General features: G+C 54.7%; 10 protein-coding genes across 10 annotated transcripts; 4 read left to right on the top strand and 6 right to left on the bottom strand.

Annotated features, from left to right (window-relative positions):
- Nucleotides 1-1,287: 1,287 nt before the first annotated feature.
- On the top strand, nucleotides 1,288-1,888 carry LTR77_005292 (uncharacterized protein; the record flags this gene model as incomplete). The annotated part of the gene is made up of 2 exons (XM_064802539.1): nucleotides 1,288-1,627; nucleotides 1,683-1,888. 2 exons carry the CDS (start codon nucleotides 1,288-1,290, stop codon nucleotides 1,886-1,888), a joined length of 546 nt encoding a protein of 181 aa, XP_064659900.1.
- Nucleotides 1,889-2,275: 387 nt separating this feature from the next.
- Nucleotides 2,276-4,278, bottom strand: LTR77_005291 (uncharacterized protein; the record flags this gene model as incomplete). Its single annotated transcript, XM_064802538.1, has 3 exons — nucleotides 2,276-3,030; nucleotides 3,085-4,012; nucleotides 4,066-4,278. The coding sequence occupies 3 exons, from the start codon at nucleotides 4,276-4,278 to the stop codon at nucleotides 2,276-2,278; spliced, it is 1,896 nt and encodes a 631-aa protein (XP_064659899.1).
- Nucleotides 4,279-4,614: 336 nt separating this feature from the next.
- SQT1 (60S ribosomal subunit assembly or modification protein) lies at nucleotides 4,615-6,147 on the top strand (the record flags this gene model as incomplete). Its single annotated transcript, XM_064802537.1, has 1 exon — nucleotides 4,615-6,147. The coding sequence occupies one exon, from the start codon at nucleotides 4,615-4,617 to the stop codon at nucleotides 6,145-6,147; it is 1,533 nt and encodes a 510-aa protein (XP_064659898.1).
- Nucleotides 6,148-6,367: 220 nt separating this feature from the next.
- On the bottom strand, nucleotides 6,368-8,036 carry LTR77_005289 (uncharacterized protein; the record flags this gene model as incomplete). The annotated part of the gene is made up of 2 exons (XM_064802536.1): nucleotides 6,368-7,672; nucleotides 7,731-8,036. 2 exons carry the CDS (start codon nucleotides 8,034-8,036, stop codon nucleotides 6,368-6,370), a joined length of 1,611 nt encoding a protein of 536 aa, XP_064659897.1.
- A 562-nt stretch (nucleotides 8,037-8,598) lies between these two features.
- On the top strand, nucleotides 8,599-10,054 carry LTR77_005288 (uncharacterized protein; the record flags this gene model as incomplete). The annotated part of the gene is made up of 3 exons (XM_064802535.1): nucleotides 8,599-8,671; nucleotides 8,725-9,631; nucleotides 9,691-10,054. The coding sequence occupies 3 exons, from the start codon at nucleotides 8,599-8,601 to the stop codon at nucleotides 10,052-10,054; spliced, it is 1,344 nt and encodes a 447-aa protein (XP_064659896.1).
- Nucleotides 10,055-10,548: 494 nt separating this feature from the next.
- SLN1_3 (Histidine kinase osmosensor) lies at nucleotides 10,549-11,522 on the bottom strand (the record flags this gene model as incomplete). The annotated part of the gene is made up of 2 exons (XM_064802534.1): nucleotides 10,549-10,674; nucleotides 10,725-11,522. The coding sequence occupies 2 exons, from the start codon at nucleotides 11,520-11,522 to the stop codon at nucleotides 10,549-10,551; spliced, it is 924 nt and encodes a 307-aa protein (XP_064659895.1).
- A 29-nt stretch (nucleotides 11,523-11,551) lies between these two features.
- Nucleotides 11,552-13,693, bottom strand: SLN1_2 (Histidine kinase osmosensor; the record flags this gene model as incomplete). The annotated part of the gene is made up of 3 exons (XM_064802533.1): nucleotides 11,552-12,360; nucleotides 12,414-12,879; nucleotides 13,040-13,693. The coding sequence occupies 3 exons, from the start codon at nucleotides 13,691-13,693 to the stop codon at nucleotides 11,552-11,554; spliced, it is 1,929 nt and encodes a 642-aa protein (XP_064659894.1).
- Nucleotides 13,694-16,061: 2,368 nt separating this feature from the next.
- On the top strand, nucleotides 16,062-16,653 carry GNA1_2 (Glucosamine-phosphate N-acetyltransferase-like protein; the record flags this gene model as incomplete). Its single annotated transcript, XM_064802532.1, has 2 exons — nucleotides 16,062-16,345; nucleotides 16,404-16,653. 2 exons carry the CDS (start codon nucleotides 16,062-16,064, stop codon nucleotides 16,651-16,653), a joined length of 534 nt encoding a protein of 177 aa, XP_064659893.1.
- Nucleotides 16,654-16,885: 232 nt separating this feature from the next.
- LTR77_005284 (uncharacterized protein) lies at nucleotides 16,886-18,529 on the bottom strand (the record flags this gene model as incomplete). The annotated part of the gene is made up of 5 exons (XM_064802531.1): nucleotides 16,886-17,169; nucleotides 17,221-17,263; nucleotides 17,322-17,538; nucleotides 17,585-17,705; nucleotides 17,857-18,529. The coding sequence occupies 5 exons, from the start codon at nucleotides 18,527-18,529 to the stop codon at nucleotides 16,886-16,888; spliced, it is 1,338 nt and encodes a 445-aa protein (XP_064659892.1).
- Nucleotides 18,530-20,130: 1,601 nt separating this feature from the next.
- On the bottom strand, nucleotides 20,131-21,927 carry LTR77_005283 (uncharacterized protein; the record flags this gene model as incomplete). The annotated part of the gene is made up of 6 exons (XM_064802530.1): nucleotides 20,131-20,301; nucleotides 20,363-20,455; nucleotides 20,520-20,658; nucleotides 20,709-21,025; nucleotides 21,204-21,684; nucleotides 21,743-21,927. 6 exons carry the CDS (start codon nucleotides 21,925-21,927, stop codon nucleotides 20,131-20,133), a joined length of 1,386 nt encoding a protein of 461 aa, XP_064659891.1.
- Nucleotides 21,928-22,757: the final 830 nt, after the last annotated feature.

The raw sequence follows: 22,757 nt of genomic DNA, 5'->3' as shown, positions 1-22,757 counted from the left end.
CTCGGTGCTCCGCATCTTCATATTGAAGCTAAGGCCTGCAACCGGCGTGGAAGGATTATAGCTTGAATACAAGTCTTTCCACAAGACATCCTTCGAACGGTACTTGACTTTTCGTCATGCAGAGACGTCAACGAGATCTGCGAACATTACACATTCTCCTCCACACGATTGCAACCACTGCCGCCACCTCGGATGTTCCGGTAAAGGCTGTAGTGATGGTTTCTGCAGAGCTGCCACGTCTCACCACCTATGCCAACATAGGTTTCTGTCTCCATGATGAGCCCCTGCATGGTAGCAGCCTCCGAGGCGGCCAAGACAGCCATCGACTGGAGCCTCACACGCACGGCATATCACATTGGACTCCAAAGGCCTCTTTGCTGATCTTTTGCAAGCGATGGCTTTCAACTTTCAAGACAGCATCAGCCTACCTCCACGGAACTTGGTGGCAGTCCCTGCAGCAGCCATTCAGAGAATAGGCATAGCGTGCAATCAGTGTACCGTATATCTCTATTGCCTTGGATACTCGATATCGGGACAAGGCGGACTTTGATCTCTACTATGTCCAAGACTGCGGCATGTAGTCTTCGACACGCTTGCATATACCCGCTTCAGCCGTTGGGAGTGGCTACATGAGGTACGACTGCCATAATCTCATCTCCAGAACCTGGAGCACTCGCAGATGTCCGTGACGGCAACCTGCAGTATCATCGCGAGTTCGGACCAACGAGAACTCAGTTCAGGCCAGCGAGGCATCTGGAGATGACTACACAACCCTGTTGCATCTTGGAAGGCTCTTCGACTGGGCCACTGGAGACTGCTTGACCTTGTCCGGACTACGCGGGACAGCATAGCCAAAATAGCATGCGATGCTGGAGCCGATCATCACTGCATACTCCCGCGGGTACTTTGGAAATCCCATTCGGAACGGCACAGAAGACTTCCATCTTGCGCCGGTGAAGCCAAGCAAGCATCACCAACGTCATGAGACCGTCGTACATCGTGACTACGACCGCAATCCTGCATACAAACTTCCGGTTGCGCCGGCGTTGCCGACATCCAAGGACATACTTCTCCGTGCCGCTGTGTGACAATAGATGCGGGCCATGGTAGCATTGAAACAGTGGTCAGGACAGTCTCAGTTCCCGTTGTGAGCCGGAGTTGTGACGATGAGCAAAGTAAAAAGCATATAAGGGACGCTCGAAATCTTCTGGAGGTCTTGTCCATCTCACACTCCGGACCTGAAACATCACACATATCCAAATCTTCAAGAAACAATCCACGACCAACATGTTGTTCTCTCAGCTAACTCTCCTCGCTCTTGTAGCGATCTGCAATGCCGCGCCGGCGAAAGAGGCAGATCCTGTGGTCCAGCTCGAGTTCATCAACGCGGAAGATGACCCAACACTGGCCGCCCTGCTAGACTATCCAGACTTCAACAACACTACGGAGACCGATGTCCTGGAGAAGCGCAAAGCCGTCAACGACTGCGGCCCTTCTACATTCATCGATCAGGGCTCGGCTGCATCGCCATTCGTCGATGATTGCTACTGCATTGGCGCCAACATCGGAGGAGGCGGAACCTTCGAGGTCGGCTGCGGAGAGGGCCAGCTCGTCAAGGCCAAGTGCCGTAAGTAAAATCCTCTCTTATCGTTGCAGAGCCTGTCAGCTTAGTCCTTTTGCAGGCACCTGTGCTTGGGGTGCGAGATGCAAACCGCAGGGCTTGAACGGTGCCAGGATTGGCAACGCGGACATCTACAACACCATTGATACGTCTATCGACAAGTTTGCGTCTGGAGGCAAGGTCGGCTCTCTCGGACAGATGAAGTGCGACAGTGCCCAAGGCGGCGGACACAGCCAGAACATTCGCTGGGGTGTCTACCACACTTGAGCAGGGCTTTGGGACTCACCCTAAGCGAGTCTGAGTGGAGGGACGTGGTACGATCCCATGAGGATGAGCGCAGATCAGATGACTCTGAGGGGTGGAAGAGGGTCATGAGGCGTCGGTTGCGAATGGAGAAGGGGCGGTGGATAACATTTGTTAACCCTTCGCTTGTACTGCTGAACCATGCTCACATCCGTTTCCGCATCGCCAAGTGTCCCCCATGCTTGATCTGTCCAGTAACGTGGTAGGAATGATAGTTGATCCGACGATGTGTGAGGCAGCTCCGTGGCCATGTCTTGTCCGATAAAGACTCCTCCTGCGGTGCCACCACCAGCCCGGCAAATGCGGCCCGCATCACTCCCCGAAAGGTTCTTCTCTTTCTCACCCAGACGTTTACAAAATCGCTACAGCGTTGCCGGGGCTCGCAACTCCACCAGGGATCTTCAACGATGTTGTCAGAACGTCGTCTTGGCGACGGCGGGGAATCGGGTGACTTACCTTCAACGGCACACTGCAGAGAAAGAACGTCCAGCGACCTCTCTCTCGACAGGCTCCTGCCAACGCCTCAAGGTCGAACATCTCCCCTATCGGCATACCCCAACCAGCCAATGCCCATTGATGTATGGTCACCTCTGGGTCATTGTAAGATCCAGTCGCTGGTCCCCTCTCAAAACTTGCAGAGTCCGAAGCAATCGCCGCGAACCCACAGTCCCAGAGCCACCTCAGCGACTCCCTTGTAGCTTCAAACCCAAGATATCCACCTGGCTGCCGGTTCGGGAAGTCTTTACACTCCGAAACTGAGAGCTGTTCATATGCTGCTGTGAAGCCGCAACGGATGAAGAGTATGTCACCTTGTCTGATGCTGATGCCATGCTCCTCTACAATGGTTTTGAGGTGTTGTAAACGGACAGCGCCAGTCTGAATTGGAGACAGCACCTCTCCATTTGCCTGCGCCCAGGCATACCAATCCAGGAGAACGCCTCGGCCAATGATGCCACCATTCTCAGAGTAAACTATCGCAACATCATCAGTCGCAATCTCCTGGCTCAAGACCCTGTGCATACCGTCAATCCCCAAAGGTCCCGGTTGTCCCGTAGAGAACTCTTCTTGAGTATGACCCTGATAGAACTTCTTTGGCTTCTGATATCCTTTCGCAGACCGTTATCATTGCATTGGCGCATACACGTGGAATAAGAGCATACCGTAATGACGGAAACCGTCCCACTGGGTGCTACACTGCGTATTAAATGACACTGCATCATCGTTCAAGGCCATTGGAGGCTGCGGCAGGAACTCGTGCTCGAATCGTTGCCGGAAATTGTTGATTTGCAGAGGTTTGTTTAGTGGCCAATCCAATGAGATGCGCAATCCTTCTCGGATCTCGCTGGCCGCCGCTGCCACCACTGCCTTGGTAAGTAGATTCAATCTACCAAGCTGATCGTTCTGTCCGAACAGACCCCATGCGTTTCCGTCTGGGCCCGACTTGTCCAGCGGTAGGCTGTCGAACGTTGGTATTTTGAAGGGTTCAGGCTCCATATTGGTGTTTAAAGGCCGTGATGAATCGGCGGAGCAGAGATAAACAGTACGTTCGAGGCCAAGGACACTCACGTCTCCCAACCCCATGACCAAGCTGTACAGCGCCACGGCTCGGCTCACTCCAACCGCCTCTGACAACTTTCCAACAGCAGTCGACTTCAGGAGCTCAGGATTTGCAGTCAATGTCCAGAAAGATTGATACACCATGCCTTTCTCTGCGCAGAAGGCTCTGATGGCGCGGTCGTAGCCCGTAGCAGCGTAGAATCGGTTTTGAAGGACGGACGGCTTGACGGTGGCAAAGTCATACAGCGCTTGCAGCACCCCCGGCTGATAGACGTTGCTGAGGCCTAGAGTGTGGACTTTGGTGGGTACACACGACTCCATTGCCCGCCATGCTTGTTGAGTCTCGGCCATTGAGGGGTAGGGTGAGTGCAGGACCAGACAGTCAATGTAGGATGGAGACTCTTCCTCGTGACGGAGATTGTGCAATGAAGATGTTACGGATGTGGACACTTGGTCTGCGATGCTCGTGGCAGGATCGTATGGGAGTCGCTTTAAATCTTGACCATGGGTGGCAGTGAACTTGGTCTGGATCTGCTTGCGTTGTCAGACGCACAGCAGTGTAACGGCACGATTGACGGACATACGTAGAGATCGTTGCGTCCCAAGTCTCCATCTTGAAGAGCATCTTTGATCCCATCACCAACCAGATCTTCCTGGTAGTGCTTGGGCTGGGCTGCGGTGTCAATGCCACGAAAGCCGGAGGAGACGGCCTGCTTGACCAGGCGTCGAGTGTTCTCTTTCTTCCATGCTGTCCCGTAAACGAGAGACGGAATCTTGGTGGCCTTAGGAGCGGCCATTTTGCCGTATTGCTCCAACGAAGAATTACTCCTTCAGCGCTTGCGGGATCATTCACCACACTTCCATCAAGTCCTTATGTCAGCATTGACGAGTCATAGACTTGCTCAAGGCATGATGAGGCGACGTCTATAATGCAGGAGTCGAGGTCAAGTGAAGAAGAGTACATGTAGCACGTGTCGAAGGTGTTGTTGCGGTACGTCATCGCCCGAGCTCCAACAAGTCGATTTCCAAGCATGTGAAAAGTTCGAGAAACACCTAGAGCACATATATCTTGTCCACTCACTCCTCCGTGCCTCTTGAACTGCGTCTACGGTAAAATACGCTTCCCCAGCAACATGGCAGACCCTACGCGACCCAGCGATGCACCGCCGGAAGAAGATGAAGAGATGCTCAATGTCTCGGATGCGGAAGAAGTGGTCGAGCAAGGCGACGATGCAGCCATGGACTCCGGCGACGAGGAGGACGGCGACGGCACGCTGGAAGAGATACAACTACAAAACGACAGCGCGGCGCACTTTGATCACCACAAGGACAGCATCTTCTGCATCGCCCAACACCCCACCCAGCCTGAGATGGTAGCGACAGGAGCAGGAGACGATATCGCATATCTGTGGGACAGCACACCTCCGGACGGCCCATTACTTCCACGCAGCTACGAGAGCAATCCTCAGCCTGTGGAGCGGAAGAGTCTGGAAGTGCTGGCGAGACTGAAAGAGCAGGACGAGAGCGTCAACGCCATAACATTCACCCTTCCTCAGGGCGAGTATGTTGTGACAGGGACACTCGCCGGCAAGATGAATGTCTATACCACACCCACCTCCACGACTCCCTCCAAGCTCGTTGGCTCGGCGAAAGAAGTCGAGGAAATCAACTGGATCCTCCCGTCACCCAACGCTGCACATCCCAACACCATCGCCTTTGGCGCCAACGACGGCTCCGTCTGGGTCTATACATTGAATGCTGCCGATCCCGCCGCACCCCTCACCATCGTACAGACATTCTTCTTGCATCAAGCACCATGCACAGCCGGATGCTGGAGCCCAGACGGCAAGCTTCTCGCCACTGTCAGCGAAGACGGCAGCCTTTTCGTCTGGGATGTCTTCGGTGATGCAGCGGCCGCAGGCATTGCCGACCCTAATGGTGGGCAAGCAGTCGTTGGTCTCACAGCTGAAGATGAGCGCTTCAGAGTGGACGGCGGACTGTACAGCGCAGCCATCTCACCCGGTGGCGGCATCGTAGCTGTTGGGGGTGCAGAAGGCCAGATTCGAGTCGTTGGTCTGCCTCGACTATCTCAACCCGCCAACTCCACCGCTGGCGCCAAAGGTGCAGGCGCGAAGACCAAAGCCGGAGGCGGAAAACAAGCTCCTGGACCGAAGGGCGCATCAGCCGCATCAGCCGCTTCCGCAGGTCAAGCCGGTGCCATCTTGGCCTCACTTCAAGCCCAGAGCGACGGTGTCGAAACACTCGACTTCTCACAACCACCACTTACGCTCCTTGCAGCCGGGAGCGTGGACGGCAGCATCGCCATCTTCGACGCTGCGCACAACTTCGCCGTACGAAGGCAGATACCTGCCGCACATGACGAGGAGGCGGTCATCCAGGTTTCATTCGTCAAGACGGCGCTGGGGACTGCGAATCCTATAGGTCACGTACTGACGAGTTGTGGGAATGACGGGGTGGTGAGGCGATGGGATGTACGAGGTGGTACGGCCGCGGCTGGCAAGGGTCTGTTGAGCGAATGGAGAGGTCACAGAGGCGGCGGTGATGGAGGTGGCATCTTGGGCTTCGTGCAGGGTGGAGGGGGTAGAAGAGTTGTGACGGCGGGCGATGATGGGGTGGCTTTGGTGTTCCAGACAGAAGCTCCTTGAGAAGAGGCACGAGAAACAGGTCTGCAAGACAGAGTATAAGTGTCAGACGGAGTCCGCTGCGGCACACTATAAGCAATGCTGTGCAGGATATGGTCTGCGGGCTGTGCCCTCTTCAAAGGAGCCCAAAACGTCTACCCAAAGCTTCGGCAGGGCTCGAACGCAGTATCAGATCGCCAGCCGATCGCGAGTCCACCAAAGCAGACGAGATCAGGATCACCTTTCACAGGCTCGCATTCTCACCAGTTCCACCGGCCGCCTCTCTGCCTCGCTCTCTATCCGCCCTGTCAGCAGCCTCGACCTCCAGCATTCCCATGGCTTTTCGGATCCGCTCCTCCGTCACCACGTACGCCTCTGGCAGCCCGACCAACGCCAGCTCCCGCTCCACATCCATCTTCGGTTCGTTTGTCTCTGGATCATACCAGCTCCACTCGCTGTCCATTGAGTTGATACCTCTCGGTAATTGGCCGGAAAGGTGTGGATGCTGCATGTCGCGATTGACCAGCAAGCCGATGTGCTTGCCGCAGAGCCATGCGTTGGGCATACCATGGCCGGTGTAGCCCGCGGAAATGTACAGGCCAGGTCGTGAGGGCACAGCGCCGACCCAAGGTAGCTCGTCGCGCGAGAAACCCATGATGCCTGTCCATTCGTGCGTCGCTTTGAACTGCACTGTCCGCGAGCCCGACTTCTCGGGTAGATCAAAGGCGTCGAGCAGACGAGTACGTAGATATCTCGCTGTATCTTCATCAATGACGCTATCATCAGTCGCTCCCACGCTCAAATAGTCGTGCTGTCGTCCACCTCCAAACATCAGGTGGGCACCTCGTGATGGATTCGTTCTGTCTACCCGCTGGATCAGGTAGTCGTCGATGCCAGCACCGAGGAAGCCGTAGCTGGAGTTCAAGATTGCGTTTCCAGCGACCGATGGCAGTGGTTTCAATGCGCTCATTTGCCCGCGCACTGGTACGACGAGATCGGAGAAGGAGGGGAGCAGATTTGAGATGTACCCGTTGGTGGCCAGGACAACTTTCTTAGTCTGGATATTTCCGCGGCGCGTGGAGACTCTCCACATGTCTCGGCTCGAGTCGATAGAAGGCGGCGTGATGGATGTGGCAGGCGTGAGAGTCTGGAGATTGAACTTTCCGAACAAATTCGGGTGATTCAGCAAATCGGTCAGTATCGCAGCAACGTATTTGTACGGCCAGAATTTCGCTGCAGGGTCAGTGATCACTGCACCCAGAGCAGAGGGTATGTGGTGGCTGGCCAGTTCAGACTTGCTCGTCCCGAGATGAACGTGGCTTGCAATGTCCGGGGCATGATGCTTCAGATGGGCAAGCGACGCTTCGACGTTCTCGAGATGTTGAGAGTCGTAGATGGCTCGGATACCTTGTTGCTGGAGCTTGAACTCGCAGTCGATGTTCTTGTGTTGGATGACGTGGCGGATGGCTCGGAGGTTGTCGAGCTCGAAGTGGCCGATACTGAGGTCGTGCGGATGTTCAAAGAGGAGCGGCAGACAGTGGCCTCCATTCTGCAGCGTAGGATATCAGTACATCAGATTATGCAATGAAGGCTGCGGGACGACATACCCTTCCCGTAGCTCCCCAGCAAGCCTCGCGAGCTTCAAGCATTACCACATCCAAGTTGTCCTTCTCCGGGTCGAAGCATTCGTGCTGCTTGGGCGTGAAATCCTTGCTGAGCATGTGGTAGGCGACACTTGCACCTGTCATGCCGCTTCCGATAACGACAACATCGGCAGTCGTCGGCAAGTCTCTGGTGGTTCGATGGCCTTTCAGGAGCGAGGAAGGCTCCGAGTGCCAGAATGATTCGGTTGACTGCTCCGTAGGTAGAGAGGCCGGCGCCCTTCGCGATTGTGATGCAGCATTCTCCGCCATCGTAATGCTTCGTCGACTGCGTGTGCACTCAATGGGCGTCCGTCTTGTTTATTCGAGAGTATTGCAATAAGACAGTGTGAACGATAACAAGACGAAGTGAAGATTGAGAGAACGGAAAGCGAAATGCGTCCTCGGAATGAGAAGAGGGAGTCTGGCTGCAAGGGTAGTCGCCCCAATAATGCCAGATTCGATTCGCCTGCCTGCCTTTGGATCTGTCACTTTCTCCAGGGTGTGCCTCGACGTGCAGCTCGGCTGGGTACTGTACCAGAGACGACTGAGTGTTCCACTGCAGGAGATGGGACCAAAGCACACGGCGTAGGCACGGATCGAGATGTCGCTTATCGAGTAGGAATAGGTATGCTGAGGATGCTGAGGTGTATACAGACGAGCGAGTGACGTTGAAGCCATTGGAAGAGGTACAACTTTAGCCGGCAGTGGAGCCGAGCAGCCGACGAGAGCTTGCTTCTAGACCAAATACTTCTGCCCTCATCTCCACCTCCACCTCTTCTACCACCACCCCCTACCCCCTCACTCTTCTGCCACGCAAGGAGGAGAAGGCATCATGGCGGACTTTCTCAAGAACCTCCTCGGAGGCGCAAAGTCGGTCGTCTCGTCTGCCTCATCCGATGCCGATGGTCGGTCCCGCCAATGCACACTACGAAGAAGACCCAACTGACGATACTGCTAGACTTTGCCGACTTCGCGACCGCTGCCTCCCCCGTCGCGCCGTCGCACGCCGCCTCGTCCTCCTTTGGCGCCGCCACACACACTCCCACTGCCGGCAGCATGCTCACCAACCTGTTCGGCAACCCGGCCGTCACCATGAAGGACCGGCCGTACACCAAGTGGTACCGCGTGTGGGAGCGTACGAGCCTGCAGGACTTTTACCAGGAATTCATCATCATTCCAATCCTACTCCTCGTCGTCCTGGTCAACCTGTGGGGCAGCTATACGAACAAGCAGCGCGCCAAGCAGTGGGCGGCCACACATCTGCCAATACTGGAAAACGAGTTCGCCAGCGTTGGCTTCTCCGGCGGCAAGTCGGGCTCAGCGAAGGGAGACTTGAAGGCAGGGAGCATCGACGTTCCGGACAACCTGTTGAGGCAGAGGCAGAAGAACGAGTACTACACCTATGCTACTGGCCGGCAGAACATTGCGCAGCTTCATGTCCAGCTGAGTCTACACAAGCGCTACAACCCCATCACCTGGATCGGCGAGACTATCGTCAGCTTCTTCTTCGACTCCATGCCAGCGCCTGTTGAGAGGGTGGAGGCCACAGCCTACGCTTTTGACGGCAAGGAGAAGGCTCTGGTCGCAGGGGCTGAAGGTGGACTCAAGGACAGCTCCTACGATGGCTTCGTCTTTGCAGTCGTCCACAAGGACAAGATGCAGCAATTGCGCGACGATCGATACGATCTGAGCTTGACCGCAACGCGAGATCATGCTAAGCTGCCAGAGTGGGCTACCATCATGAGTGAGAGCGCTGAGATCACCGAGGCACTTCTGACGCCTGAGCTGCTGAAGGCCGTCGAAGAGACTGGTGAGGATCTGGAGGCATTGATCATTAGCGACCAGCCCATCGATTCGCCCAAGAAGTACGTTCCGCTCGCACCCCCTTTCAAGCCATGACTACGTTCACTAACCTCAAACCCAGACTCAACGATACTGTGCCAGTCAAACGCGTCTCCCTCTCTACGAAACTCAACACCCGCCCCTCCTCCACCGCCCTCTTCTCCTACTTCCTCCGCCTCCCCGACTTCCTCGTCTCCAACGCTCACTTCCGTCCCGAAGCCATGCGCCGCATCCGTGCCACGCGCGAGGAAGAGGCGCGCAAGATCCGCAAAGCCGACGAGGACGAGAAGGCGGAAGAGCGACGGACGGCTTCGGACAAGGCGAAGAAGGACGAGCGCGAACGCCGGCTGAAGAACATGACGGCCGAGGAGCAGCGCAAATTCTTGGACCGCGAGAAGAAGGATGAGCAGAAGAAGGGGCAAAAGAAGCGGACGATGAAGGCGTAGGATGCCACCGTGTGTACTGTTGGCTATAAGCAGCGGATGATTTGGTTCTGTGTAGATAAAAGCTATATCCTTGGTCATCAATCCAAGACGTTAATACCTACAGCATCCCACCCGAACCCTCGCGAGTATCAACATGAGCGCCCAACCACCGAGAGAACAAAAAGACGTCAGCTGGTTGCCCCGCCGCACTGTCTGTCGGTACGACGAGGAGCAAGTACGTTACACGACAAACGCTTCTCCGCTTCGCTATTCACCACCGACCGCCTATACCGATGGTCAGGACATCCCAGATGCCGGAGAACGTACACCTTACACCTGACCTGCTCTGCAGCGTGCTCACTCAGGGCTGCCATCTCCTGATGTCGGCTTGGCGTTGGTAGGGCACAGCTTGGCCAAGACCTCATGCAGGGCTGGTCGTTTGAGCGGCTTCGGTATGAAGTGGTTCATCCCTGCGAACACTGTCAGCAACGCTGTCGATACCGCGAGGCGATATCTTACGCACCAGCAGAATAACAGTCGTCCATATACGTCTTCTCCGCGAAAGCTGTAAGGGCAATGATAGGTTTCGGGTACTTGAACTCTCGCAGCTTCCGAGTCGGTTCGAGACCGTCCATGTTGGGCTGTCACAAGATCAACGACTACCACTCAAACTCCAGCGGTTAGAACTTACCATCTGGACATCCATAAAGGTCAGATCATAAGGATACGGATCCGGCAATTCATGATCCGTCAACGTCTTCACCAGCTCCAGCGCTTCTTGCCCGTCCTCCGCAACCGTGGTGTCAACAACCTTCTCCATCTTCAACATCCGCAGGATGACCTGCTGGTTAATCTTGTTGTCTTCTGCGATCAGTACGCGGAGCTTGCTGAAGTCTCGTTGATCGTCGGCTGCCTCTTTTTTAGGCTTCTTGCGTGGTTTGCTGGGTGCCCGTGGAGCTGGCGCAGGCTGTTCGACTGGGGCGGCAACCGCAGGCTGTGTTACAGGCAAAGCATCTCTCGTTTTCTCCTCCGGCTGTTCGTTCGAGGCAGGAGCCAGCGCCATATCACGCTCTGCAATGCTGTTCTCCGCGGGCGCAAATGTGCTCTGTGTGCCTTTCTCAGAGTTCGAGGCAGGTACAAATGCCATATCACACTTTGCAAAATTGTTCTCCGTCGGGGCAGATGTGCTATCTGCGCCTTTCTCAGAGTCGGTCTTGGCTTGCTCCGACGACTTGGTCAACGAGAGTGTGCGAGATGTCGACTGGCCAGCCTCATGAGAAGCTCTCGTCGTCAGCGTAGCCAGGACCTGTCTCAAAGGTATCCTCACGGTAAACGTAGACCCCACACCGACAGTGCTCTGCAGGCTGATATTGCCTTTCATCAAGCTGGCCAATTTAGAGCAAATGCTGAGCCCGAGCCCAGTGCCACTGTGTCTTCGATTCAGGCCGACCTCTCCTTGGACGAATGGCTCGAAGATACGACTCTGCATCTCCTCTGGTATGCCTTGGTCAGTATCCGTCACAACGAATTCGACGTACAGGTCGTCGCCGGCGGGCGCCACGGACTTCTGGCGCAGCTCGGCACCTCACCAGCGTTGATGAAGTTGGAGGTGGCTCCCTGCTCACACCGCCAGATGGCAGAGATGCGGCTTCGCTGGGATTCTATCGATGTTTGGTCGGCTCCCAGGAGAAGACGGCGCGATGCGGCTTCCTTGGACCGAACCATGCTGAACTTGACGGATCCACCATTCGGTGTGTATTTCAGGCTGTTGCTGATGAGGTTGATGATGACTTGCAGTATCCGGTGGACGTCGCCCCAGAGTGTGTTGTCTCTCAGGCTTGCAGTGCCACCGAAGGCGCTGCTGTCTGCTGATTCGCACTCCACATATAATTTTATTCCCCTGTCTTTCGCTTGCTGTTCAAAGATGGCGAATGTCTGGGTCTCGAGGTCGCAAAAGCTGAACTCCTTCTCCTCGAGCGTGAGTTCTCGGCTGCCAATCTGGTTGGTGCTGAAGGTCAAAAGGTCGTTCAAGGTGCGCAAGAGAAGATCGCCGCTCTTATAAATGATCTGAAAAGTGGTATGGATCGCTCCCACGTCATCCTCCTCGATGCTTGTAGCACAAAGACCAAGGATGCCGTTCAGCGGTGTTTTCAGTTCATGGCTTACGTTGGCGACAAACAATGTCTTGCTCTCATTAGCGGACTCCGCGGCCTTTTTCGCTTGATGAAGCTCGATTGTCCGCTGCTGCACGCGGCCTTCAAGCTTCGAGTGTTGGGTGTAGAGCTCATCAGCCATGTCGTTAAAGGTGTCTATCAGATCTGAGATGTCTGGAAGGAGATGTCAGTGAGAGCACGGCGAGCAGGAAGATTGCACACGATACCGTCTTTGACCCAATGTTTGGGAGCGTCAACCTTGCTCGGGATGCGAAACCGCCTTGCATGCCCATGCTGACTTTCGGCTCGGCGTGGACTGCTTCTTCCGCTACGCCAGCGGAACAGCAAATGGACAAAGCCAATTTTGCGTTCCGAATGGGACGACTGCATGATATCGGTTGGGGGGGTTGAGTAAGCGACAGCCACAGAGTTCCCGTCTTCATCATGGGTGTTCAGCATGCTGCCCAACTCTCGCTTTCCATGAAAGCCATCCCCGATGGCCGCAACGAGGGCCGGGTAGGCATTGGCAGGGAACGGGACGCCAGCGGTACTGATAGCATGTGTCCGGGTGCCACTTGGCTTCACGGGCAAAAGATAGCGGACATCGGTACTTTCACCCTGCTGAGATCCCACGACGCCTGGCGAGAAATGATTCGTGGTGTTTGAGGGGCCAAATAGGAGAGTGCGGCCTGTCTGCGAGAACGATCACATACATGTGTTTGTTTGGGGCTGGCATACGAACCGGTCCAAGAGCAGTGTTGTCTGAGATTATCTCATGCAGAATCCTCGCATCTTGCACCTTACAAGAGGTCAGTCGAGCATTCAGTATCCTCCCTTGCTCCAGAAAACTTACAACAGTGAGCCAGCCAAGTACGTTCGTTTCTGAGGTGTTCTCAATCACTGGTAACGTCATCGACATCAGTGAGAAGTTTTCGTTGATAGCCACCGGGCCGAGAACGAGGTTGCTGGCGAGGTCCAATGTGACGCCATTGTAGGTTGCTAGGTATGAAGCAGACGATGCATCGCCGTCGCCCTTCGAGATGGACAAGTTGGGATACAAAACCGACGGTACAGATACCTTGTTCTGCAGGCCTGTCACGTTGAGGACGCTTCTCGATCCCAGCGGCCCAGCAGCCCAGCGGGAGACAAGTTGAGACTGTACTCCGAACGTATACTTCAACGACCCAACGCTACTCAAGGCTGCAACCAGGTCTGCTGTGGCCTCATCCCAGTTGTCTCGACTGAGGTCGGTGCCATTGTTGTATCGCATGAGAGCTTGCTGAACAGGAGGACTGGTCTTTAAATAGAGGCATGATGAGTACATCAGATCAAGGCTGATGGCAATCCCCACGGCTTTGATCGACGCCGCCGCTTCCAGGCCATCTCTTGCGACCTTCAACACAAAGCTGTGGTTGGAGATCCATACGGCAACAGCAAGAGTGACCAGGCCGATGGAGGTGGATACGATGAGGAGTAGCGAAAGCTGGTGTCGAACGGCGATCCGCATGGTTCAGAGCAGAGGCGAAGTGCTCCAGGATGAAGTCTGCATCAATGGAAGGGTAGTTCTGCTGGCGAATGACCCGTCTCACAGCATACAATTAGACGCATTATTCGTTGTCTCCGTAGATTCTCAAAAGCAGAGTCTCGAAGTCAGTGTCCAGCTTTCTGGATTCTCAGTTTCTCAGTGCATTCGTTCCGCCTTGACCGGGAAGCATATTCCGGATAGCGGTGACATGGAGCGCAAGCAAGATCTGAGAGAGAGCTGGTGGCTGGCTGCGGGGTCTGAAAAGGCGCAAGGCGTCCAACGCTTACAGACGCTTTAGTAACATACAGTTGCGACCTGCCTGCCTTAATTTGTTAATATTGGGGAAGAAGTATCCACATCCTGCTTGAGCAGAACCATTACTCCACGTGGAGCAAGGCAGATCTCTAGCAGACGACCGATCTCACTTTGAGTTGCGTCGAAAGCTTAAAGATCTGTCACGGTCACTGGGTCTCTGCCAGCCCGTATCTTCGGAATGTACTTCGTGCCGTGGACCGACTCGCTTGCGGACAAGACGTCCATCCCCATCCAGCCCTCTCCTCGCGCAAACGGGCCCTCTTCACTGTCGGCTTCCGACTCGTCCTCGTGAATCAAGTGAGGTAAATGATTGGAAGGCCAACGTCTCAAGTCAAGCTCTCCGCAATCGTCTCGTCCGTCGAACCATGCATAGTCGTCTTCGGAGTCACTATTATCGCTTGACAACTCGTCGCCGTCCTCGAAACATCCCGCGAATGGTTTCGGCACTGGGCTCTTGGCTTGACGATGAATTCGAGGCGCGACTCCGTAGCATTGATCGTCCCCGGAGTCGCTGTCCGATGCTTCTTCGGAGTCGCTTTCCTCATCTTGCAATCCTTCGGCAGCTTCGTCGATCTAATCTCCGTTGCCCGACCGCCCTGGGACCGCAATCGAGGATTGCATGGCATCGTATTGGTAAGTTCGCTTTGCCTTCATCAACTCAGCCATGAGCACGTCGAGCATGTTCGCATGGCATACGAGGCGTATGAGCTGACGGTCGACCCGGTCTGCCTCCATGCCGAGCTTTGTGCGGCAAGTGTTCGCTATAGAATAGGTCTGATCGAACCGTGTGCTTTGCCGCAGTTTCGCCGAGCCTATCCAGGGTGCTGCAGCAAAGGAGACAGTCTGTAGCGCTTGTGGCTTCGGATCAGACGGCAGGCGATGGGGCTGAAGCATGCTGCTGGCAGGGTGTCCGAGTGGATGCCTTCGATCTGATGACAGTGTCGATGGGCGTTTGAGGTTGTTGGTCGTTCAGATCGAGCACCGGCTTTTCGAAACCTGATATGCTCGCGGCATGGTGTGACGTCTTGCGATCGTCGCTCGAGGCCGACCGAGCGTTTGGTGCAGTGACGCAACAATACGTCCTCGTGGGGAGGACGCTTGTCATTGCTGGACGCCTCAACTCTGACGCAGCAGAGTGGCCACAGTCGAAACCGGCTCGAAAGTGTCTGGAGTCTGACATGATGTGACTCAACTTGAGATTTTCCTCTGGAAGCTATTCTCCTCGGGCCCAAAGGCCAAGAATACTTTGACCCCTCCACAGGAAGTACTGCCACTGCAAAGAGTTTCCGAGAAGAAAGAATACCATGCTACGTTAATTCCCACTTACTCAATGGCAGACGAGAGGAGTAAAGCGTTGAAGACATCAGAATCACGCGATAGGTAAGGGATTCAAGGTGAAGGGAAGGCGTGTCAGGTCTTGCCCGCAGTCCGACAGAAGGATCTCTAATCGTGAACGTGTACCTACCTACCGGAGGGCCGTCGATAAGACCTCGCTGTGCATTGAGGTGTGCATTGTCGTGCGACCCCTCTTTCTCTTCTCTTCTCTTCAAAGTAATCTTGCTGGCCAAGCGTCTTGTAGGAGTTAGACGGCCCTTGCAGCGGCCATTCGACAGCCGTGAGAGCCAGTACCCAGACACGAGATAGTATATGGAGTAAGCCACAGGCCGTCCACATGGTCCCGCTGTCGTGTCTCTCGGGCTCGTGATCGCTGGAGCGGTCTCACAGTTCCAGTCGGTGGACAGCAATGCCGCTATGTCGTGTCGACTGCGTCACTTCGGTTGCTGGGGCGCAGTATCTGCAATGGGCTGCCGCACAAGACTGTTTCCGACTGCCGGTTGAAGGGTGATGTCGAGGGGGAAGATTGGAAAGATGTTGGTCAGCCAAGTAGACATGTCGTCTTCATTTCGCGCTATCTCAAAGGAGAAGTAGCCGAAGAAACCCCGACTTCAGCTTCAACTCTCCAGCAGGCCAGGCATTGGCCTTCAACGCACTCTGAACTGCAAGCATCGACGCCAACTCAGGGTGGTATCGCGCAATGGCAGACGAAGCCCCAATCTTCTCGCCTTCCCTGCTCCCGGACTCAATCAGGAGCAACGTCCCTGACTCGTACATTATCCGTCCGATGGCACGCAATGATTACCAGAAAGGCTATTTCGAGTGCTTGAACGCCCTTACCTGGACTGGAGACGTGACAGAAGCGCAGTTTCGCAAACAGTTCGACTGGATGGCATCGAAAGGGGACGGTTGGTTCTACAACGTAGTCATAGAGCACGAAGGAAGAATCGTTGGCAATGGAGTTTTGATTGCCGAGCGCAAGTTGTGAGTATCCCATGTCACTCTCCCAGGCCTCGTGGACTAATTGTGGTGGCACCTGCAGCATCTGGGGTCTAGGCATGGTCGGCCACCTCGAGGAGATATCAGTCCTCAAAGCCTACCAAGGCAAGGGCTTCGGCAGGCGCATCATAGAAGCGCTCACTGCGGTTGCCAAGAACGTTGGGTGCTCAAAGGTGATCCTTAATTGCAGCCCGGAGAACGAGCACTTCTACGAGAAATGTGGCTACAAAGCCTCCGGAAAGGAGATGTCCATTGAGTTTCAAAGCGGGGCCAAGGAGCAGCAGGAGAAGTAGGCCGTCCACCTTCCACGAGGCCGCTTTCAACTCACTACGGCGTTCATGCTGAACTAACCTCCGTCACGACAAGCCACTGAATTCAGAGGGTACTTGGAAGTGCGAACTATGAGCACAGCTCATTTGCTTTCTCCGAGATACATACATGCCTCTTCCACAAGTATGTAAGCATCAGTCTGTGGTTACAACCGGAGAGCTCAAGCTATTCCTCAAACGCCAGCTCTTGAGATCTTCAATTACGAACCATCTCCTTTCGGTCAACATCCATCTCCTCCGCCTTCGAGTCCTCAAACTTGTCACTCGAGAAGCGCGGAACAGCTTTAACATCGGTAACGCCAACCTCGGCCTGGTCGCCGTCAAAAATGCGAGCAATCTCTTCAAGGGTCGGGCCTTTCGTCTCAACATAGAGGAACCAGACGAAGACAAGCTCAAGGGCAATCCAAGCGGTATACACGCAGTACAACTTCCACTCTTCGCCACTCCATGCACCATCGAGAGGGATGGGATTGACATAGTCTGCTACACGTCAGCAACATCCGAGAAGACCGATTGCACGGAGAATCCTACTGTTGATAACCAGTGCTACTTGAATGGCGACATTCATGATGACCTGGTTTTGTTAGTACATGTCTCCGACATGGGAGGGCTGTGCTCGGAGTTTTGCATACCAATCCCTTGGCTCGAAGCTTGAAGGGCATTATCTCCACGGTATATGCAACCAGCAGACCGGACCAGGCGAAGGCATAAGCGACACCGTGGAGCCAGAAGAAGACAATGACAGCAATGCCGGTGCCCTGATTTCCAGTCTTGGAGTACTGCGAGCCAGCGATGGTAGCTGCCATGAAGAACAGAAGCATACCACCAGTGGCAGCCAAGAAGAGCGGGCTACGATACGTTAGCAGAGGCTACCAGCGACGATTCATTGACATACCGTCTTCCGACCTTGTCGATGAGCAATGCGCAGGTGATTGAGACGATTAGCGCCAGCACCTTATTACCTCCGTCAAGACCAAGGCCAGCACGAGTGCCGTCGACACCGGCAGCGGCATAGACTTTTGCGGAATAGTAAGAGAACAATGCGTTGCCAGACCATTGCGAGAAGAGACCGAGGGAGATCACCAGTACCAATCGGTACCTGTCTAATAACCATCTCCGTCAGCGTATCGTTCGATGACGACTTCGAGGATATTTCAGTATACTCACTCCCTTTGCTCTTGAAGAAATCAAGGTAGCTCGAAGACTTCTTTGCGAGGAACTCAAGGCGGATTGTCTCCCTGATCTCGGCATACTCGAACTGGACGGTCGGATCGTTGGTGTTCCCGTCCGCGTGATATTTGCCAAGCATGTCGAGAGCGTCGTTGTTACGGTCCTTTGATATCAGCCATCGTGGAGACTCCGGGATAAACCATATGAAAGTAAGCTGAATAACGGATGGCAGGGCCTGGATCAAAGTCGGCGCCCTCCAAGACCAATCGCCGTCGACTGTCGAAGTGCCGAAAGAAATCCACGAACAGATGAGAGCACCGGCATTCCACAGGCAGTTGTAGATGGCAGTCACCCGAGCACGGTGCTGAGGATGGCAGATCTCCGTCACCAGCAAAGGAGCTGAGAGCTGCGCCAATGAGTTGCCAAACCCCATGAAGAAGCGAGCCCCTTCGAACATGGACTGATTGATGGAGGCAGCTTGGATGGAAGCGGCTGCGACCATGATGAAGCATCCAGTGATGATGGCCGCTCTACGCCCGAACGGATCGCTGATCAAGGGCACAAATGGGAGCGAAGCGATAGACCCGATCGAGTACATGGCGCTGATGCGGCCAAGGGTGTTGCCGCTTGGGTTGTCCATGCGGTCCTCCCAAGCGGGAAGGAACTGCATGGCGTTGAACATGGACCTTGTCGTCGTCAGTATACTTCAGTGCCCGACAATGTTTGCTCTCTCGCTCACCCATCGTAGCCAGTTGTGGCCGAGGCAACGCAAAGAATTGCTGTGTAGAAGTAGAGCTTCCTCAGTGAAGGCGACTTCGTCCATGATACTCTTGGCAGGACAGGTGCCTGCTCCTGGGCTTCCTGCACACTCCCTTGCCTGCCTACTGCAGCCATTGTTGCGTTGGATTGGGTTGGATTGAGAAAAGAGAGGACGTTCGGTTCACGGGAAAGAAGCAGGCAAACCAAGGAAACAAGTCGACGAGATGCATTGTGGCTCTCCAATGTATATATATCAATGGTCTGAGGCAGATCTGGCACAATTTAGCCGGAAGCAGATTTCAAGCACTGTCGACCTGCAAAACACCTCGTGGCCGCAAGGCCGGTCAACCTGGTGGTCGACAAAGGGTCCATTTTTCCCTGTTGATCAGCTCGCTGCATCCCCGTGGGGCCATGCGGGACTGCGGATGGTTCTCCACTTGAGGACTGCTTCAACTTTGCTTTGACGAGTTTAGATACTCGCACTCACGCTTCGTTGCCGGGCGAAGAAGCCAAACCAGCAACCTCTCAATCTTGCAAAGCGTGGGACGACTTGTGGTAGTCAGCACAACTCATACTCATGTCGCCTTGCCAAGGTCGGTAGCACTACACTCAAGTACCACCGCATCAAGGCAACGCGGCAGACCAAAGCAGAACAGCCAAGCCCACTTTCAGCCGTCTTGGAGAGAGCCGAGCGACCATTTTACCGCCTTGGAGGAAAGTCGACTGCCAGTGGCTACCTCATGGTTCCTTGGACACGGCTCGGGAGGTCGTTCTCGCTGGAGACGTTGATCTTTATCGAGTGGGCTGGCTGGATGATGAACCATGCAACTTGGGACGCCGTTGTTCGAGCGAACGAGATGACCGCCTCCGCGGCCATCGAACTAGATGCACTGCCTGGGCCTTTCGCTCTCCAACGTGTGTAGCATCTTGATGGGAGGAAGAAGGTGGTCACGAAGGTTGCACAACAACATTTGTCGTGGCGAAACGTGCTCTACACACTCGGCCCACTGCCTCTCCACTGCAGCTGATTCTACTTTGTTCTGGACAGCTCGGAGATCACGAAACTCGCACCCTTCGCCCGTACACCATCACGCCTCCCGCGGCGGGAGGCTGTCAACGCTGTCGATTGCCGAACGCCACCATCCCCTAGAATGACCTCGTGTGGCGCTCGCTACCGAATACTTCACGTACCCCGGAAACACGTTTCGTATGACGTCCCGAACTGCCGTCGGCATGGAACGGAATACCACTCCTTTGTGTCGTATCTCAGCGGCCGTACTCGAGTATGTCCCTTTTGCAATATTGCAACAGTATTAGCCAAATAGCTTGGCCTAATCATTGACTGAACCACCCTGGGGAAAATTACAAGATATCTCGGAACTCTGCGTTCTACGGATAAAGTCATCTCGAGGGCGCTGGCGCTGGACGGATGCTCCGATTGCTCTTGTTTGCAACTGCATCGCACCATCTGTTCCTTGGAGAATTCGTCTGGGACAGCCACTATTCAACCCACTAGTATGCAAACCTCAAGACCGACTCATCCTCTGTCTGCCTTATCTTCTTGTTCAACTTTTTGAGCCAGAGCTTCATAATCCAGGCGCTTGTCGCTGTTGCAATGGAGAAGGCGGCGGAGCTGGACATGGCAATCGCATATCGCGGCTCATCCGTGTCGGGCCAGAGGTACTGCGAACAAGATCAGCTAATCAGCGTATTATAGCAATGACAAGGATCCAAGGCGGCATACCGGAGTCCAGATGAACGAAGCATTGGCGATGGTGTTCACAATAGCAAGGCTGGAGGCCTTCTTCTCCTTGGTCTGGCCGCACGTGCTTGATACCTGCAAAACCTCTGTCAGTGTCTTATTCCATTCGGAGCTGTCCGCTTTGGCGAGGGTGACATACCCATCCCAGGATGATCGAGTTTACGGCGTACGTTCCAACCGCAAACACACACATTGCGAAGTACCTTGCACCGGTATTCAAAGTCGCTGCTGCCAGCACGAAGCCAAACACAGCAACGGCTTTGGCGGCGGTTATATGCCTGCATCAGACGGTCAGCAAGGCACAACTATGGGAAACAGCTCTTCGTACCAAGTCCGCTCGTTGAACCTGCCAGATTGCCACGACCAGTAAATCGAAATGGCGCCTGCGATAAGGTACGGAGGGCAGGTGAGCACAAGGGTGATAGTCTGCGAGAAACCAAGCGTCTCCACGGCAGTCGGGAAGAAGTTCTTGAAGCCATTGGCAGCAAGGTGCATATGCTGCATGAAGGCGAAGAGCCAAATCTTGGGGTCCTTGCCGGCTTCCTTGAGGCCATTCCAGCTGCTCGTCTGGTGTTTGGCGCCCACGGTATCCGCTACAATGCGGCTGTTGGCGAGTTCTCGCTCTTCAGGACTGAGCCAGCGAGTCTTCAGTGGATCGTCTGGAAGGATGAAAGCGGATGCGACGGCGACCACGAATGTGACTACGCCTTGCAAGATGAATTACGCAGCACAATATCAGTCATTCTCCGCCTCGCAACCGGAGCATGTGGTGTTCGTCTGAGGATTCTTTCTTTGTGTGTTTCTTCGAGAAGACTGCACTTACCAACCATTGCCACCCCGAAAGTCCTCCGACATCTGAAAGTCCATGGAAAATGCCAGCAGCAATGAGCCCAGCGAAAGCCGTGGCGAGGATGTTGCCGGTGTACAGGATACTGATACGAGTAGCAACCTCCTTCCTGGTATAAAAGATCGACAGCAGGTATAGTGCTCCAGGATAGTATGGCGCCTCGACGACGCCCAGGAAGAACCTCGTCAGCAACAGGCCAGTGAAGTCTTTGGCCAGGGCGGTCAAACAGCTGATGATGGCCCACAGGCACATACAGCCGGCCATGTAGTACGAAGGACGGAGGCGGGTGATGAGCATGTTTGAAGGGATCTGGCCGAGGATGTAGCCGACGAAGAGGATTGACACGCATGTCTGGTACTCTGACGAGGAGAGATTGAGGTCGGATTCAAGGTCGTCCAGACGTGCTGTGGCTATCGCATTTCGGTCCAAATAATTTAGCCAATACATACCCCAAAGCCTATTAAGAGCCTGTGTCAGCGGTCGGACTTCCTTTTGGCACGGTAATTGGAGCGTACATGGGCATGATCCAGAGATCAAGCTTCTTCACCAAGGCTATCTCAACAGGATCTGTCTTCTCATGGGCGCCAGAGTAGTCGATCCTGGCGCCCTGCTCCTTCGCGTCGAATGCATACTCGTTCTGCAGTACATCTTCCTTCTCGGCAGGGACAATGTCCACCTGGGCTGCTCGAGCTGAAGTCATGGTAGCCGAAGGCTATCTTCTAGATCTTTTCGTCCTGAGAGAAGGGGGAGAAGTAGCAAGAAAGAGCGAAAAGCAAGGCGATGGAAGGGTCAAGCTACCTACCGTTCCAGGCCCATGAGCTGGAAGCCACTCACTTATACCACCCTCGGCCGTGGGTCTCATCACGGAGCAACATCACAGCGAGCTATTCACGATCAAGCCCACGACATCATCGTGAGCAAGCAACTGAGCGCCGCCAAGTACACACCCAGCGGATTTTCACGATGGAGTTTTCGCCAAGCTCCGCCAGGTGGAAGGAGGAGGAGGGAATGATGCTGAAGCACGCAGCATAGCCACCACCGCGAAGACATACTGTGGATTTCTCTCCGCCCGCAAAGACCTTGGAACGCCGCTATGGGGGATACGTACTGGCTTGATCAGCTTGGGATGTAGGAGGAAGGGGTGGGACGTTGGCGTTTGGCGTTGATGTTTGTGGAGTCCCCGCAGGCCAAGTGCTGGGTACGGTCTTACTCCGGGACGAGATGAGAGCCTCGTCTTCGATTTGCCAAAACGATGAGATAGGTCAGATCAGAGACAAAGTCCCAACATTCTGATGTTAACGAGACACCTGGTCAGAGGAAGTGCTTGGGCACAACATGACTCGAGAGATTGACATGGGTGAGCCAGATGACTTCGGTAGACCCAAGCTCGTGGTATAACCTTGTACCCAAGCTAACATTGATGCATAATGAGCTGGGCCGAGAACGACTCTTGGCCCGCCATGTTCCTTTTCAATACCCATGCATGTAGCCTCCGCCGATAATGATGCAAGGAACAACGTTTGGGCATGA

The sequence above is a fragment of the Saxophila tyrrhenica genome (assembly GCF_035928015.1).
Source record: "Saxophila tyrrhenica strain CCFEE 5935 chromosome Unknown scaffold_7, whole genome shotgun sequence".
In the NCBI taxonomy this organism is placed as follows: Eukaryota; Fungi; Ascomycota; class Dothideomycetes; order Mycosphaerellales; family Extremaceae; genus Saxophila; species Saxophila tyrrhenica.
Note: the sequence above shows the minus strand (reverse complement) of the source record. Positions and strands in the feature narration are given on the sequence as shown.